General features: G+C 46.2%; 1 protein-coding gene across 2 annotated transcripts in view; it reads left to right on the top strand.

The window, feature by feature from the left end:
* ABHD12 (abhydrolase domain containing 12, lysophospholipase) overlaps positions 1–16,378 on the top strand; it is a 61,239-nt gene extending 44,861 nt beyond the window's left edge. For both annotated transcript variants that reach the window (XM_042852740.2, XM_005293539.5), the window contains exons 8-13: positions 3,079–3,116; positions 3,862–3,941; positions 5,357–5,439; positions 7,758–7,836; positions 9,377–9,504; positions 14,087–16,378. In XM_042852740.2, the coding sequence (XP_042708674.2) occupies positions 3,079–3,116; positions 3,862–3,941; positions 5,357–5,439; positions 7,758–7,836; positions 9,377–9,504; positions 14,087–14,126 (448 nt within the window). In that variant the 3' untranslated portion in view covers positions 14,127–16,378. The remainder of the gene's footprint in view (positions 1–3,078; positions 3,117–3,861; positions 3,942–5,356; positions 5,440–7,757; positions 7,837–9,376; positions 9,505–14,086) is intronic.
* The last annotated feature ends 897 nt before the right edge of the window (positions 16,379–17,275 follow it).

Genomic DNA, 17,275 nt, shown 5'->3' with positions numbered 1-17,275 from the left:
TGGTTCGTGTCTGTATCTGAATTTAATCACTCCAAAATAATTTCTTCTTTGCTCTTTTTAATTTAGGAAATAGGATAGTGACTAGAACCTGTATCCTAGAATTCCAGAGCGCTGGATTGGAAATTAGACGGCAGTAAGATCAGCACTACGTCATGTCATGAGAGAGAGAATGGGCAGATCGTGGGGGAAAATCATCACTGGTATAAGCAGGCACAGTTCCCTGGACAACAGCGGAGATGCACCCGTTTATACCAGTGTGTTTTTTAAAGCCATACCCATTGGATTCCATCCTATACACTCTTGAAAGGGTAACATTTTTGTTTAGCTGGAAAATATTTCTCAGACTAACTTACTGCACATATGCATGATTTACAGATCAGCACTGGGGCAATGAAGCCGTTAAAATGGTGATTTCACTTGTAGAAATGAAGTATGAAAAATTCTTTAAAAGCTAGACGCAGCAACAAAACTGGATGCATTGCCTTAATTGGCAGGATGCTGATTGTGAAGTAGTTTAAGACAAGGTCTGGCTATTGGTTCATAGTAAAAAGTTTTGGAACCACTGACTTAATAAGGCAACCAAACCAACTGCTTTTTGTCATCTTTTGCGACCACCATTGCATATATGCATCCTCCACCCCGGCGCCAGGACACTAACGCTGGTCTGCGGGCAGGGGAGACCCCTCAGGGAAGGGAGGGGAGGGGGAGTTGGAGTGTGAGCCTGCCTTGCACTCACCCCTCAGCACGGCTCCTGTCCCACAGGCTGTGCCCATCTCTGAGCATTGTGACCCAGTGCATGGGGTTGCAGCAACACCCATGTTTGGCCTAGCCACCTCTCCATAAAGACAGAAGAGCAGCCAGGCCAAATGTGATGGAGTGGTGTTGTGACCCAATACTTATGGTCACAGTGCCACTGAAGTTTGGTCTGGCTGCTCCTCTGTCATGGGGAGGCCAGCCCAAACCTGAGTGGTGCTGCGACCCTGTGCGCAAGACCATGATACCCTTACCAGGGAACTGGGCCCAGCCCCGCAGGACACAAGCCACTTCTAAGAGGTAAGTGTGGGGCAGGCTCGTTCTCACACACCCTCCCATGAGAGCTGGGCTGGGAGAAGCGGGCGTGTGCCTAGGCCAGGGCCCAGTGATGGGTTAATCCGGCCCTGGACATGGCAACCCATCTAGAACCTTCCTGTAACCCACTTGTGGGTCAGGACCCACCATTTGGGAAACCCTGTATTAAGCTGCCTGCAAATTTAACTTGTGGCACTTAGTTCCGAAGTGAATTCTGGAGAGAACTGACTTTTGTTAATGACAGTGCAGAGCTCTTCCCAGAATTGAAAGGAGGAATTACCCCACAGGAATGGGGACACTATCAGATTTTGTGTTCCTAGATCTGTCACCATTGTAGACATTAGACTATCATAGTGTGTAGTTTGATAGGCAAAGCCTGCAAGGGAAGTACCAGGATATTTTATATTTGCAAGAGAGAATAAATGTCTGGTCTTAAAAGGGGAAGGGGGAAGGGAATTTTTTTCAAAATACCCTGCCAGAACTCTGCCCGTACAGTAAAATGCAGTTGTCACTTCAGATTTTTCTGTCTCTCTCTCCTGTCTTTGAAAATGTGCTGCCTTTAATTAATAAACAGCTGTATTTTTATAAATGATTGGCACGCTCAAATTCTGTATTGCTGGAATGTCTGCTGTTGCACAGATCATCTGGGTAACAGTGAAGTGTGAATATTAAATGGTAAACATTTATTTATCTGAAATTTGCAAGCTTCCATCTTCTCTCCCTCCACTCACCCCACAGTCCTCCCTTAGGGCCTTGTCCGCACTGCTGAAAAAGGTGTGTGGTTTACCTTGCGATGACTAATATGCATGAGCTGTCCCATGACAAACACACAATGAAGATTATGAGGTAAACTAGGTAAGGTTAGGCCCAGTGCTTTTACAGCGGTGAAGACAAGGCCCAAAGTCTCAGCTTGCCTGGTGAGCTGAAATTTGCATGCTCTTGAGCTGTGCATCCCAGAGCACAGTTACCTATTGCAGAGTGTGTGTGTGTGTGTGTGTGTGTGTGTGTGTGTGTGTGTGTCTGGAGCTCGGCGGTAATGGGGGCCAGCAGAGAGACTGGTGACCTCGGTGCAGGAGAGATTGTGGGCAGTAAAAGGACTGGAGAGCCTGTGGAAGCGGAGCAATGTGTGAAAAGCGGGGGAGGGGGGGTCTGCTGGAAGATTTCAGTGAGGGAATCCTGGTCATGTTTGGAGAGTGTGTGGAACATGAGTAAGGCTATGATTTAGTCACGGGTAGTTTTAGTAAAAATCCCGGACAAGTCACGGGAAATAACCAAAATATCACGGCCAGTGACCTGCCGTGACTTCTACTAAAAATACCCCTAACTAAATCTTAGGTGCTGGGGCGGGATAGGGGGTGTGCTCCAGTGGACGCTGTTACTCCAGGTCGAGGGGTGGCCCGGGGCCCCGCCACCGCTGCTCCCAGACAGTGTCCAGGACGAGTTGCCTGGGGCTGCTGGAGCAGCGGCCGGTGTGGCTGGCCCTAGGGCCGCCCCAGCTGTTCAGGCGGTCCTGAGGTCAGCCACACCAGCCGCTGCAGAAGTCATGGAGGTCCCAGAAAGTCACAGAATCTGTGACCTCCGTGAAAGACTCGAAGCCTTAAGCACGAGGAACTAGGAAAGGCAGATTCTGTGTCTGAACCTAAGAAAAATCCTGCATCTCTCATTGAATGTGACTCATCTCTCCACTATCTCTATACCCAAGGAAATGGAGTTTGGCTGAATAGCAGCTCCTTTAATCTCCAGTCCTATAAAACAGAGATGTAGGGAAGAGGAGGCAGTATTTTGAGGTGTTCTTTAAGCCCTCTGAAAGGCTGTCCAGTATCCGAGTGTTAAGGATTGCTGCAAAATGTCAGTCAGGTGAGCCACTCGCTGGCTGTCTTGAGATCAGTCTCAGAGCTGGATCTTCCAAGGGACAGTATGTGGTGTTATCGCTTCGAGCTGCTGCTGTTCTTTAGCAGTGAGTGACGAAAACACCTGAATTAACATGAAATGTATTTTTTTTTCTTTTAGAGTTGCAACAAATTTAGTGAGGCGTCTTTGTGAAAGAGGTAAGGCTAATGAGAGAGGGGCACTCGCTGCGTGGCACAAGTTGCACTTATGGCCCTAACTGCTGCTTGGTTACCTTGGTCTGACTTTACTGCAAAAGTAATTTTATCTTATGCTTTTGTATAGTCTACCCTTCTTTGGAACATAATTCCCCAAAACATATCTGAGTATTATGTAAGCCTTTCCCAATGCAAACCAGGGCATCCTTCAGTGTGAGCTTTGGCACGCTACTTCGGTGGTTATATTACCAAAAATTATTTTATTTTATTTTATTCAGAACTTTCACTGTCTTATGGCTAGATGGAGTATTTTAGTTTTTGGTTTGGCATCTTTCATAAGGATTGAATTACCTTAGACACCCCTTCCACGCCATTCCAAAAGTGCAACTGTAGAACTTTCCAATATTCATCACAGCTCTTTAAAATGACTTCATGAACTTGACCATAACCTCGGTATGCACATTTGTGCTGCACGCTTTCCCAGCCCTAACTCAGGGGTTCAAGGGAGGATCTGAGGCACATGTAATTATTTTAGACATCTTTTCAGCCATTAAGAAATAGGTAACTCATGTCACTCCATCTGAGAGGAGAATATTGTCTCACTTTGCGCATTTACCCTGTCTTGTAGCATCTCTAGCATATAAAGATTGCCCCACTGTGGCTCTACTTCTGATCTATTTGCTTTGCTTTGTCTTAACTCACCTGAGTTTAGTGCTTTGACAGGCTGTGCTATGTGCTCCTGTTTCAGAAACTCCTCCAGATGCCCTAATACTGGAATCGCCATTCACTAATATACGGGAAGAAGCAAGAAGCCATCCGTTTTCAGTGGCAAGTACAGACTTCGGTTTTTATTACCTTGTAATTTTAGTCACAAAAACAAACACATTTTAAAAATTCCTTGTGGGCAGTACTAGCACGTATCTGAGTGAGTTATGTAAGCCCCCCTAGTGATTGCCAGTGTTTGTTGTTAAGATATGTAGGGCACGAAATGCCTTTGTAGAAATGCACCCTACAAATGAAGTTAAGTATAATTAACAACCATATTTGGAGCCTGGCGCAAGAAAAGGAAAATTGGGAATGAAAAGTAATAAATCCAGGGGTGAGAAATACAGACCAATTTGGCTATGTCAGTGGGGAGTGTGTTCCCCACCACAGGGTTAACCAGTGCAAAGGCATGGTCCCTTGCTGACATAAGACATGACTGGCACACTCACAGTGAGTAGCGTGTGAGTGCAGATACCACTCAGAGGAGGCTCAAAGGAGCATCAAATACAACCAGGGTACACCCCATTTAGGCCTTTTAAAGCAGCGCTATTCCATTTCACAGCCAAACAGAGCAGTTCTGAGTCAGTTGAATGTGGTGGAGAAGCTGGACCAAGAAGTTAAAATGGCCCAGACTTTCAAATGAGTGCACTTCTGCCTGAGGCATGGAGCTGTGTACACGCACATGTTCATACAGACCCAACTGGCATCTGCCCATTAGCAGTGTTCTGCTCCTAAGTCAGGAGTGCACAAAGGAGCATGTACGTTTAGGTGTACAGCTGTTTGAAGGTTGGACTAAAATAATTACCAAACCTCATGATCACAAGGCCATGTGTAGCTGTTACAAGTACATCACAGGACCAGGCCTGCCCAGGGAGTGCAACTGGAAACACTTCACCCACTGTGCAGCCATGTGGGTTTCCATGGAAACAGCAGGGTTAAAAGCTTTGCCACAACTCATAACCTGACTACTTGCCAGTGACTCTCCTGTGCAGGCCAGGTACCTGATGGCTGAGTGAATCTCCTTATAGTCCCAGTCTCTTCCTAGCAGCCAGTCTTCTGTTTTCCCAGAATGATGGTGAAGTTGCTCTGACACCCAAAGGAGGTGACCAACACACAAATAAGCAAACCCGCAGGCCGTGTCAATGTGGCCAGGCCTGTGCGTGCTCTTGTGACATTCTGGGTAAAACGGGAGCAGACTGATATCCAAGAGGACTCAAGCAGCAATGCTGATGTTAGCTTGGAGAACCTGGTGATTAAAATCATCCATGACTGTGCACTAGTAGCCAAAACAATGACAAACAGTGAAGTGTCTCTGCAGCGGTACCTGTTAGTTTGGCTGCGTATACTCCAATAACCAATGTGATATCTGGTAGTGTATAATGCTCTCTTATTCCAGGCGGGAATGTTCCATGCAGGAGTCTATCTTGCTGTTCAGTGGAATATGTCTATTCATATATTTACACAATTTTTTTCTTCAGATATATAGATACTTCCCTGGATTTGACTGGTTCTTCCTTGACACCATCACAATGAGTGGAATTAAATTTGCAAATGATGAGAAGTAAGTAAGGACTCTCATCTGTGATCTGAACTAAGCCCTTTCAATCATATACTCATAGATAAGACTGACTAGAATAAAGCCAACGCCATGGGAATATATGCCAAATTGCAATCTCTTCTTTTTTTGCTGAAGCATTTAGAACTTGCTAAAGGAGGTTTCAACAGCCCTAACTGGCCTTGGGTGCGACACAGGTGTATAAAAGTGTGGGTGTCTGGCTCCGTCTCAGGAAACTCCAGCACACAACTATCAGTATCATTTTCCTTGGATGCTTTTTCATTTTTTAGTGCAGTTAATTGTATTCTAGGTGCTGTTCAAACCCAACAGTTTCTCCCTTGCACAGGAAATAGCCTGACTAGCTAGTTAAAGGGACTGCATAAAAGTGAGAGACTATATGGGTGTCTATATGTATGACATTTTTGTTATTGGTTTCTTACAAACTTCTCTATTTAATACGTTGAATAGAACTATCCTATTCAGAGAGTTAGATAGTTGGAGATTTGGCTGTTATAAACTGACATGATCAAGGCTTTCTCTAATAATACTTTCCACTTTTCTAGAGTCTGCCATCAAAGAATCTAAGCACTTTACAAACCTTAATGAATTAAATCTCTCAAGACCTTGGTAGAGAAGGATCATGCTGCTCTACAGAGAGGTTAAGTGACTTGCCCAAGGTCACACAAGAAATCTGTGGCATAGCATGAATAGAATCCAGGTCTTCTGTCTTAGCCAATAAACCAGTGTTTCTCAAACTGGGCTGCGTGGACCCCTGGGGGTCCATGAGGGCATTCAAGAGGATCCGCTGGCCCTGCTAATCAACTCCTCCCCCTCCCTCAACTCTTCCCCCTCCCTCCCAGTGCCTCCTGCACGCCGGGGAACAGCTGTTCAGCGGCATGAAGTAGGTGCTGGGAGGGAGGGAGAGGACCGGGGATGGGGCGCACTCGGGGGAGGGGGCAGAATGGTGTCCGGGGCTGCTGGCCCCCCTGATCAACTCCTCCCCATCCCTCCCAGGGCCTCCTGCAAGCTGGGGAACAGCTGTTCAGCACCATGCAGGAGGCACTGGGATGGAGGGGGAGGAATGGGGAGTGGGTGCACTCGGGGGAGGGGGCAGAAAGAGGCGGGGAAGAGGTGGGGCGGGGTGGGGCCTTGAAGGAAGGGGTGGAGTGGGGTGCGGAGCTTGAGGGTCTGTGAAAAAAATTAAATCAAAATGGGGGTCCTCAGGTTGCTAAAGTTTGAGAACCGCTGCAGTCAGGGCCGGCTCTGGCTTTTTTGCCGTCCTAGGCGCGGCAGAGCGCCAGCAGAGCCAGAGCTGGAGCTCCGCGGGGAGGGCGGCGAGCCCAGTCGCGGCCCTGCTCTTGCCGGAGCGCCGCCCCCCTCCAGGCGCCGCCCCCCTCCAGGCGCCGCCCCCCTCCAGGCGCCGCCCCAAGCACAGGGTTGGTGGGCTGGTGCCTGGAGCCGGCCCTGGCTGCAGTAGACTCTTCTTCCCCTTTCTTTGTAAGAAGAGCACTTTTTGAAAATGCACAGCAATTTCCTTTTATAATCATAAAAAATAAATCTACCTTTTTATTGACCTTACTGTGGGGTGATGAGCTCCCTAGCAAATAGATTCTCCAGTGGTCTTATTAATCATTTTTTCCTTAGATCATATTAATTGGTGTTTTGAACAAAATCTGAAATGTGGTTAATTATAGTTACAAACAAGCTACACATAACTTCCCTGGAAATTCCACCAAATATAATTACAAAACTTGTTGGTCATAAAGCTCTCTAATGTCCCCTAATAAACACTTTCCGATTAGTGTGTAGTGGAATAGTTTGTTGTTTTGTTACACACGATGGGCTCGCTCTTTATTGTTTTAAAAATAAACCCTGTAGCAATCCACTGCGCTGTATTTTCTTTTGCCAACTTTGCAGAATATGAATGGGACTCTTATTTATTAGTGGTGTTTGTTCGAGAAGAGGGACAATAAGCCAAAGATAATTGGCTCCATTTGCATTTGACGGGACAAGTGTTGAATTTGATGAAGCTAGTAGTTTTGATTATTGTGACTGTAGCTTAGCTTAATGATGCTAAAATTGTTTTTCGAAGGGCAAGGATAGATGGGAATTGTTGGCTTCTCTATCTTAATTATTTCCCACTTCTAGAACAGCCTACAGTAAAGAACTGCTTGTCTATAGACAGGCAAAATGTTACTCAGAAATGACAAGTATTCAGAAAGCATCTCTTTTTCAAAAATGTAACCAGAATGTGCAGCGTGAGTATGTGTAGAACTTGACTTGATTATTTTTATTCCTAGTGACAATTGTAATCCTTTTTGCAGTGTAAAATACATTTCCTGCTCGCTGCTTATTCTTCATGCTGAAGATGATCCTGTTGTACCATTTCATCTTGGAAAGAAGGTGCGTTTCTTCAGCTATCATAGCAGATCTGCTTCAAGTTGCCCATTTGATAGGAGGGAATAGTGCGTCTTAAACAACCACCCAAACAAATGATGCCATTCTGTTCAGAAAAAGGTAGCAATGTGATGTTAAGAACTAGCAGCTTTAGTAATGACAGAGGTGCATAAAATGAGTGGTGCTGAAGGGATGAGATGTTGAGTGGCAAATCTTATCTATAAATTGAAACAAGCCCTTCAAATGTCTGGTACTTGCTAAGGAAAAGGGGTGTGAAGAATTTATCTGCCTGCCAAAAAAAATGTTTTGTGGGAGAAGTTAGGGGGAAAGTGTTACTGTTCTACTAACCCAAGAATGGGAATGAGAAAGAGTGAGCACAGATTGACAGAATACCCCTTAGCTTCCTGGATGCAAGGGTTCAAACGCTATTAAATAAATTCATTTTAAATAGTTGTTTTAACCAAGCTGTGCCGGGCAGATTTTACCTAAATAGAAACTTAATTGCAACAGTTCTTTACCAACCTACTGCTCAATTAGTTAGCTGAAGGGAGGGGAACTTGATCTCTGGTTATAATTAATCCCATTGCCCAGTGTGGTTTGGGATTTGTTTGTGTGTGCACAGTTATGGTGTTTGAAATTCATACAAGATATTAGTGGGGCCTGAGCTGCAATCTGCCAGCTCATCTCATTCAGGACTTTAGGCTGATTTCAGCAAAGTTAGTTATGTAATAGCCGTCCTACAAAAGCTCAGTTTTGTCCAACTGAATCTACTAACTCTCCTTTGTAAACAGAATATTTGCTGTGAGAGTTACTGCATTGTCCATTAGATCATGGGTGGGGGGAGAGGTGATTAGGTAAAAGGGGAGCTCTGAGAATGGAGACGCAAAGTGAGATCCACAGAGATGCATTAGAACCGCAGAGTTACGAACACTTCGGGAACCTTCGTAGCTCTGAATGAAACGTTCTGGTTGTTCTTTCAAAAGTTTACAACTGAACATTGACTTAGTACAGTTTTGAAACTTCACTGTGCAGAAGAAAAATGCTGCTTTTTAACCACTTAATTTAAATGAAACAAGCACAGAAAGAGTTTCCTTATCTTGTCAAATCTTTTTTTAATTTATTGTTTTAGTAGTTTATTTAATACAAAACTGTACTGTATTTGTTTGCGGGTTTTGGGGTTTTTTTGGTCTCTGCTGCTTCCTGATTGCATACTTCCAGTTTCAAATGAAGAGTGTGGTTGGCTGGGTCAACTCATAACTCTGAGATTCTCTGCATTGCAAAATATGTGGTAGATATATATCCCTTTGTGCTTCTCTCTCACCCCCTACTTCTTAGTGAATGCTCTATTAACCTTTTACTTCCATCAAAATGCCCCCACTCCTCCTGTCCATGTGTGTGGGAGGGTGTACACCAAATTACTATGTATCTTAATAAAATAAAGGCCATTGTATCGATACAGCAAGTATACTTTTAGCTGGCTAACATTGTAGCACAATTTTGAAATGCTGTGATTTGTAACTCACTTTTTTTTTTATCCTTTCTACAGCTTTATAACATTGCTGCACCATCTCGGAGTTTCCGTGACTACAAAGTACAGTTTGTTCCATTTCACAGAGACCTCGGCTACAGGCATAAGTACATATACAGGAGTCCAGAGCTACCTCGAATACTGCGGTAATAAACAGGATCATGTTAAATGTATTAAATCGGCATCATTACTGAAGTGTCACAGTGAGTAGGGGACTGATGGATAAAGCTTGTTAGATCAAGGCTGCTCTGAGCTGACTTGCAATATGGAACCTGTTCTAGTTATAGACAGTCTACGGTCGATATTTGCTGGGATCCATGTTTAGTTTTGCCACCCCCTCCCCCCCCAAATTTCTTTGTGACCATAAATGAATCCGAACACACTGAATGCTAGAAACCTTTATAATACTTGGCATTTACTGATTTTCATCTTCAAAGTAATAAGTAAATATTCCTCATAACCTTGGCTCTGTTCCCAAAATATAGGCTCCAAAATCAACTTGCAAATCTGTAGGTGTGTCATTGATAACTGTGTATTGTATGTGTATCTATGTGAGGAGATGGAGAACTTGTATTGCCCTCATTATGCATTGGGGGAATGGAGTCAGAGCTGTAAAGTGACTTGCTGCCAGTGTATGAACCTGGTTTAGAAGTCAGGAGTTCATGATTCCCACTCCTGCACTCAGCCCACCAGCCACCTCTGTCCCAGACTCTTCCTGTAGGGTCTCCAAGGGCTTGTCTACACTTACTGGAGGAGCCACGCTGCGGCGCTTGATCCATCGGCGGTCGATTTAGCAGGAAGACCCGCTAAATCGATCACCGAACGCTCTCCCGTTGACTCCTGTACTCCAGTGGATCGAGAAGAGTAAGGGGAGTCGATGGGAGAGCGTCTCCCGTCCCGTCGCATAGTGTGGACCCCGCAGTAAGTAGATCTAAGCTACGTGGATTTGAGTTAACACTATTCATGTAACTCAAATTGCGTAGCTGAGATTGACTTTTCCCTTTAGTGTAGACGAGGCCCAAGGCAGATTTTTCAAAGCTGGGCATCTAAAGGTAGGCCCCTAAATCCATAGAGTCCCCTGCACAATGGCCTGACTTTGAGGTTTTGAGCACCCCCGACTCCTGATGACTTTAATGGAGCTGCATGTGCCCAGTACCTTGGAAAGTCAGACCACTCCTTTGGGTGCCTGCATTTAGATACCAAGTTCAAAAGTTTTCGCTTGCGTCTATTTCTGGATGAGACTAAGGTCTAAACTCTGCCTCCCCTGCACAGGCCCTCGATGGGGAGAGCTGGTAGCCCTCCCCCACCCTCCCCAGGTCACCTCTGGGTGCAGCCCACCATAATGTGGCAGGGCCGTTTGTGCTGCCAGCTGCCACTGCAGCTGCAGACAACAGAACACTGGTAAATCATTGTCTTGGGTTTAGGCTGCATATATGCGACGTAAACCACTATGGACAAGCTTGCGATAGCTGTAGTTCTTCTTCGAGTGATTGTGCATGTGCATTCCACGGTCGGTGTTTGTGCCCTCCAGTGACTAAGTTTTTCCCTTAGCAGTACCCATAGGGGCAGCAGGAGCGCCCCCTGCTGCCTCGCTCACCATGCATAGGCATAAAGGGCCGAGCCACCTGACACTCCTAAGTTCCTTCCTACCCTCTGTGATGGTTGTTGGAGCTCCCTGTCCTTGCTTCTGCAAGTCTTTAGTCAAATCTTGTATCTAGTTCCTGTCTAGTTAGTGTAGTGTATTGGTGAGTTACCTGATTGACTAGTTAAAATAGTTTTGGTGTTTGTGTGGCTCTGGTACCGGGTCTCGGTCCCGGACCCGGCACTGGAGATATGCCAAGCTTTCCGGGTTTCAAGCCCTGCCACTCTTATGGTGAGGCAATGCCCAATAGTGACCCTCACCCCAGCTGCCTTAAGTGCTTGCGGGGGGCTTGTGAGCGACAAATGTGTCATTTGTAAGGGTTTTAAACCTTGTTCTAAAAAAGACAGGACAGGCACGTTAAAATATCTGCTGCTGGAATTGGTGCTACCTCCTCCATCTGAGCCATCTGCCTTGGTCCGGGTACTGAGCATCAGTATGTACCTCTGGTGGTACTGTTACCAAGAGGCAGATCGGTGTCGCCAGTACCGAAGAAGAGACATTGGAAATCAGACTCGGTACCAGATTGTCGGAAGAGGTGGAGCTGTTCTAAAGACGCAGGAGGGCGTTGAGAGAGGAAACACTCTGCAGAACACACCTCTAAACAGAGGAGTTCATTGACTCCAGAGCCCAGTGCAGGGCTCGAGACCAGCTCCTGAAGCACCTTTCTTGGTATCTCCTCCTGCCCCAGTACCATCTACTCCTGCGGTGTTTGAGGCTGCAAGAGAGTTGTTAAACCTCTTGGAGTCACCCAGCACCGGCATCCAAAATACCGTCATCAGCACCTTCCCCTCTGCACCAGGCAGTTCCATTGGATTCGGCCAACAAGGTACCAATTAATGTGGTGCTATCTAGGGGGAAGCCACAGATTCCAGCTCCCCTTTCTTCAGAGTCTGAACCTTCCTCACCAGTCCCTGACAGGTACAGCACCACCGTGCTCACAAGAAGAGGCTTCTGCTTCATCCTAGGTGTCCAACCTAGGCGGTCCCGTCATCAGGAGTATGTCAGTTGTCTGCTTTTGTTTCAGTCTCAGTACCAGGAGGAGCTTATAGCGATTGCCCCGGTGTGGCCCCGTCAGCACTAGTTTTCACAGTCAGTCTGCCATTCTCACTCCTGATTTACATAGACCTAATTTCACAGACTCGCAGCTGCCTCCTCCATCCTAATCTTCAGGCCCTTCATCGGCCGGGGAGTCCTGTTCTAGAGCGGTGCAGGAGGTGCTACTCAATTGTAGAAAACCATCAACTAGGACAACTTGCCTTGTCAAATGGAAGAGGTTTTCCATCTGGTCAAGGCTGAAAGGGGTCTCCCCTAGTCTAGCACATGCTGAATAGAAGCAAGAATATCTTCTGTATGGTGGGCTGTTTAGCTCAGTCAGGGTACCCCTAGTGGTTATATCAGCATTTCACCCACCTGTGGATACCCGCTTCCAACCAAATGGCCATAAGACTTTAATGAAAGTAGTGTTTCTAGTAGCCAGTACATCAGTCAGGAGAGGGGTGGAGTGAGGGCACTGGTATCAGAACCTCCATATATGTCTACCTTGATCCTCCCCATCCAAGTTTTCTTATGCAAGTGGTCTCCACTTTTTATGTCAGCCAAGGAGTTTTCCTACCGATCTTTTCCCAAAGTCCTCACGGTAGTAAAGGGGAGGAGAGACTACACACTGTAGCCATCAGAAGAGCTTCAGCATTTTATCTGGAATGGACTACATATTTCAGGTCTTCATTTCAATTGTTCATTGCATTTGGGACAGAGCGAAGGGCAGGTGTGTTTCCACACAAAGGATTTTGACATCCGGTTTTATTCACCTGTTACCAGCTGGCTAATGTGAATCCGCTGGATAGAGCACTGAGTCCTTCAGGTAGATCCCGAGCAACCGCTGCGGCATTTCTGGCTCACAAGCCATGTTAGACATTTGCAAAGCAGCAGCCTGGTCATCCTGTCACGTTTGCCCCCCACTACACCCTCTCTCAACGATGTAGAGGCGAAGCTATGCTTGGATGAGTGGTCCTCCAGCCCGTTCAAATAGAGTCCGAACCCATCTCCAGTTGCGACTGCTTGTGGGTGGAATGGATATGTGCAATTACTCCAAGAATTAAAAAGGGTTACTAACCTGTCTGTAACTATTGCTCTTTGAGATGTGTTGCACATGTCCATTCTACAACCCGCTCTCCTTCCCCTCTCTGCTGCAGTCTTGCCCATAGGAAGGACCCTGGGGGGTCAGAGTGGCTAGGCCCTTTGTGGCCTGCATGTGGCGAGCAAGGCAACAGCGAACGCTCCTACTCCCCAGTGGGTGCTCTAAGGGGAAAAACTCTGACGCTATGCAGTAGAGTGCACAGACACCTACAATGCAATCGACATGTGCAATGCAGTAGAAGAACAACAGTTATGGAGAGGTAGGGAACCATTCGTTCAGTGGAAATGCCAAAGTGTAGGGCATTTAAGATGTCACCTCTGTTGCCCTGTGCCCAGCTCCCTCTTAACCGTTGGGGCATTCATAGTCCGCAGTGACTATACCATTGGGAAATCAGGCTCCCAGAGCCAGAGTGAGGTTTCCCCTGTAGAACTGCCCGTGATAGTTTATCAGCAGGTCAGATCATACAAAGGAGGGCAGATGCTCTTGATAGACCTTGGGGGTTCCCGTTTGCTGTAACGGAAGCGCTCTGTGCTCCCTTTGAAGTCAATGCAAAGACTCCCTTTTGGGAATGTCTACACTGCTGCGTGAGTGTGACTGTAGTATGGCACAGCTTTAATCTAGCTACCACGTGCAACAATAGCAGTGAAGTTGTGGTGGCATGGGCTAGCAACCGGCATACAAGCCCTCCAAGAAGCCTGGATACGTAGTCAGGCAGCCAGCCTGTGCTGACGCCCATGCCACCACATCTACACTGCTGCTGTTACCCGTGCTTGCGAGACTGAAACTCCCCCAAGTATGCCTACCTGTGCTACAATCACACCTTCGCCGGCAGCGTAGCCAGACGCCTTGATTTTAATGGGCTGTGCCTCAGACCTGAGAGAAGTGTGACCTGGTTTTGGAAAGTGGCAGAGTGGATTAGTCACTGTCGGTTTCTTGTTTTCTTTTGTAGGGAATTCCTGGGAAAATCTGAACATGCACATCATCACTGAAGACTGGCTGCGTGATAGCATTAAGGTTCTTCTTTTTGTTTTTTTGTTTTCTTTGGGTCAGTCTGCAATTCTTTAGCGCCTGGCACTGGCTAAGCCAGGAAATCCTTCATTTGTCCTGATGCATATCCTCGGAAACCCAGACTCCCACATCGGTGTCTAAGACAGGAGGAGGAGAAAGAAATGAAGTTAGCTGGCTTCTGTTTTAACATGGACAGAAAAACAAACCCATGCACCAATGCCAACCCATTCAAAACTTGAGCACAACAAAGAGCTACCAATGCAGCATAATAATTAAAAGAACAGAGGTTCCTAGAAAACACGTATTAGGACAAATGGCACTTCTTTTACATTTAAAAACAGCGTAACATTTTGGATCACAAATGGACTGTGATTTACCCACAAAATGGTGGCTGTGACCATCTTTAAATATTGCAGCTGTCTTGCTTCAGTTCCAGGGTGTTTCCTTTATAGAAAATATATATTTAGTTCATCATTTTCTCTCAGTGGTTGTAATCAGGAAAGTGCTGAAGATCATGGGGAACAGTGATGTTTTATTGAAATCAGTTAACTTTTAATTTGATGTGTACTGCAAAAGCGTAAGGGGACTTGCAAGACAAACTCCTTTTGAAATAAAAAGGATGTTTTTAAAGACGTAAGACACAAATATTTAATGCAATGGGGATGTTGTAACACTTTTCCATTTCCTCCCCCCCCCCCATGTCCTCCTTTCTGAGTATCATTCCTGCTCCATACATGCACACCTCTGGAGTGTTCCTTTCCCCCTTCCCATCTACCTTTGGTAGGAGTACTGGTAGCTTAAGTGACTTCAACGGATGGGATTTTATTTTAGGGAAAGTTTTTAAATTTTTGTCTGAGCTTTCCCCCTCTCTGAATCATATGGGCCTAGAATATGTAGGAATTTATTTAAACAATAAATGTCTTCCATTCTTCTTTAAGCATAAAGAGACACAAGCACTTTCTCGGGGATGAGAGGACAGAGATCCTTAAGAAACTTGCGTTTTTTCCTCCTCAAACACTCACGTACATGTTTTAGTTCCAGTTGTCAGGCACAAAGGGAGAGGTGAACTTGTCAGTTCCTTAGGCAGAGCAATTCCTGCATAGCTAAAAGCAAGCAGCAGTAGATAGTTACTAATGCAAATAAACTGTGGTTCTGTTTTTTTCTTTACACCCCATACCCTGTTTTCCATGCCTTGGGCAAAGACTCAGCTCTCCAGTTCACACGGAGTACACCTGGTTCATCTGTGGCTTCAGTCCCTCTTTCCTCGTAGCAACGTGTGCTGCCCTGGATGGGTGGCGGGACAGGGCTGGTTCAGGCCATCCTGGGAGGCTGTAGATTCGTAGGTCCCCACTCCACTGGGGGAGATGCTCAGTGGAAGCTTCCTCCTTGTACAGCGGGAGGTGATGCACAAGCTGCTCTGTGGTGGAAAGTTGGGCTGCTGGCTGTGCATCCCTTTATCATGACCTTTAGTGAGGCACATTACCAGTGTCCCTGTTCTGCTGTGCCTCCTTCCCTGACTGCTCCCACAAAACAATTCCTGGTTCAGGACACGCACCTCCTCTCCCGCACCCCCACTAGCATGGGGGTGGGAGGTTGTCACATACTGGACAATGGGAACTGTAGCTGGAGAACCCAGTAAGCTGGGGCTTTTCAGGGTACTCTAGACTTGTTTGAACTGGCCCTAACAAAACATTCCACATAATCCTTGGTGTAATAGTTTTAGTTCCTAGTGTTCAGAGGTGAACCTTACAGCCTGATGGGGTCTGTTCTCTTACGCAGTTGTATAAGGCGTAGTGTAACCAGTTCAGCATGCATCCAAGTTATAGCTACAGGCTCATAATAGTTACAAAGCGGACAGTAGATTGTCTGCCGTAGTGTGGTTATACTAAGGTTTTGACCCATAACACTTCTGAGCTAACTGTGACATTTAAATTCTGTTTTATGCACTTATTGATATTTATTGGATTGACAGGACAGAAACACTATTTGGCTCTTTGCAATTCAATCTCTACATTCCATCTAATGCTGCTGCTGTCATCTGACTCATGTTAAAGTATAAACTTCAATGAAAATGTTGACTCTCTTCCCATGTGACACAGATTAGATTCCAAAGCATGAACCAGTGCAGTTTATTTCAACATACGTTCCAGTTAATTAGGCCAGTAATGTGCATTAAGATTGAAATGTTTATCTAAAAGTGTGTAGCTTTAATAAAATGATTGACTTCTGATCACTCCATTGACTTATTTGTCTTGTTTTTAACTTTGAAGAAAGGAGAGAGCTCAGCTTGAGGCAGAATTGAATGCCTGCCTTGGAGTTGGCAAACCTCGGATCCATCAGTGTGAGTTTCCAAGGAAAAACGGTACATCCAAGTATCTCTGAGTTACTTCTGGGGTCCCGAACTTGCTCTTTGCTTCTGAAGGTACTCGGTGCTCTTCTGATGACAAGTAGTGCTGGAGAGATCAGAATGGGCTATGCCATCTGTTCTCCATGGGGCGGGGGCGAGACGCGCCTCACAACACCTTCTTTTCACGGGATAGGCGGTCATTGGAACTTTTTCCTGTTGTCAGGTGAGGTTCCTGGTGTCTGAACAAAGGGGGAGAAGTGCTAGGCTGTGCCAATGAATGTCATAGGGGTAAAAGAGGGGCTGTGATGGCTTACGCAACAACCTGTAACTATACAATGCATGTGCAGCAGAAGTTAATAGAACACCACCTGCGGGCACAGTACTTCCCCACTGAACCTAGTTCCTGTTCTCGCCACGGTTCTGTGGTTCTAGGCCCTGGTAAATGAGTCTGGGGGAGGGATGAGAGGGAGGGTGGCAGCTCATCCAGCCAGCAGTCTTTGGCCAAAGCTGACAGCATAGACATGAAGGCTGACGGGACCAAAGTAAGCACTGAGGGGGCCTGTGTTGGTGAAGGGGTGAGAACTCTTGGCATTGGCTGCCCGGTTGGGGGTGTGAACCTTTGGGCCTGGTGGGGCTCTGTTCTCCACCCCTCCCTGGGACCCACTGTGACCACACCTACTCCTTTGGGTGGATCTGGATCTTCGGTCTCCTGAGTGACTTTCGGCTTTAGCAGCTTCTATCATGTTTCTTGCCTATTTCTATAGCACATTATTCTTCATACCC

This window comes from Chrysemys picta, chromosome 3 (assembly GCF_011386835.1).
Source record: "Chrysemys picta bellii isolate R12L10 chromosome 3, ASM1138683v2, whole genome shotgun sequence".
Taxonomy (NCBI): domain Eukaryota; kingdom Metazoa; phylum Chordata; order Testudines; family Emydidae; genus Chrysemys; species Chrysemys picta.
This window is presented reverse-complemented; position numbering and strand designations above follow the sequence as displayed.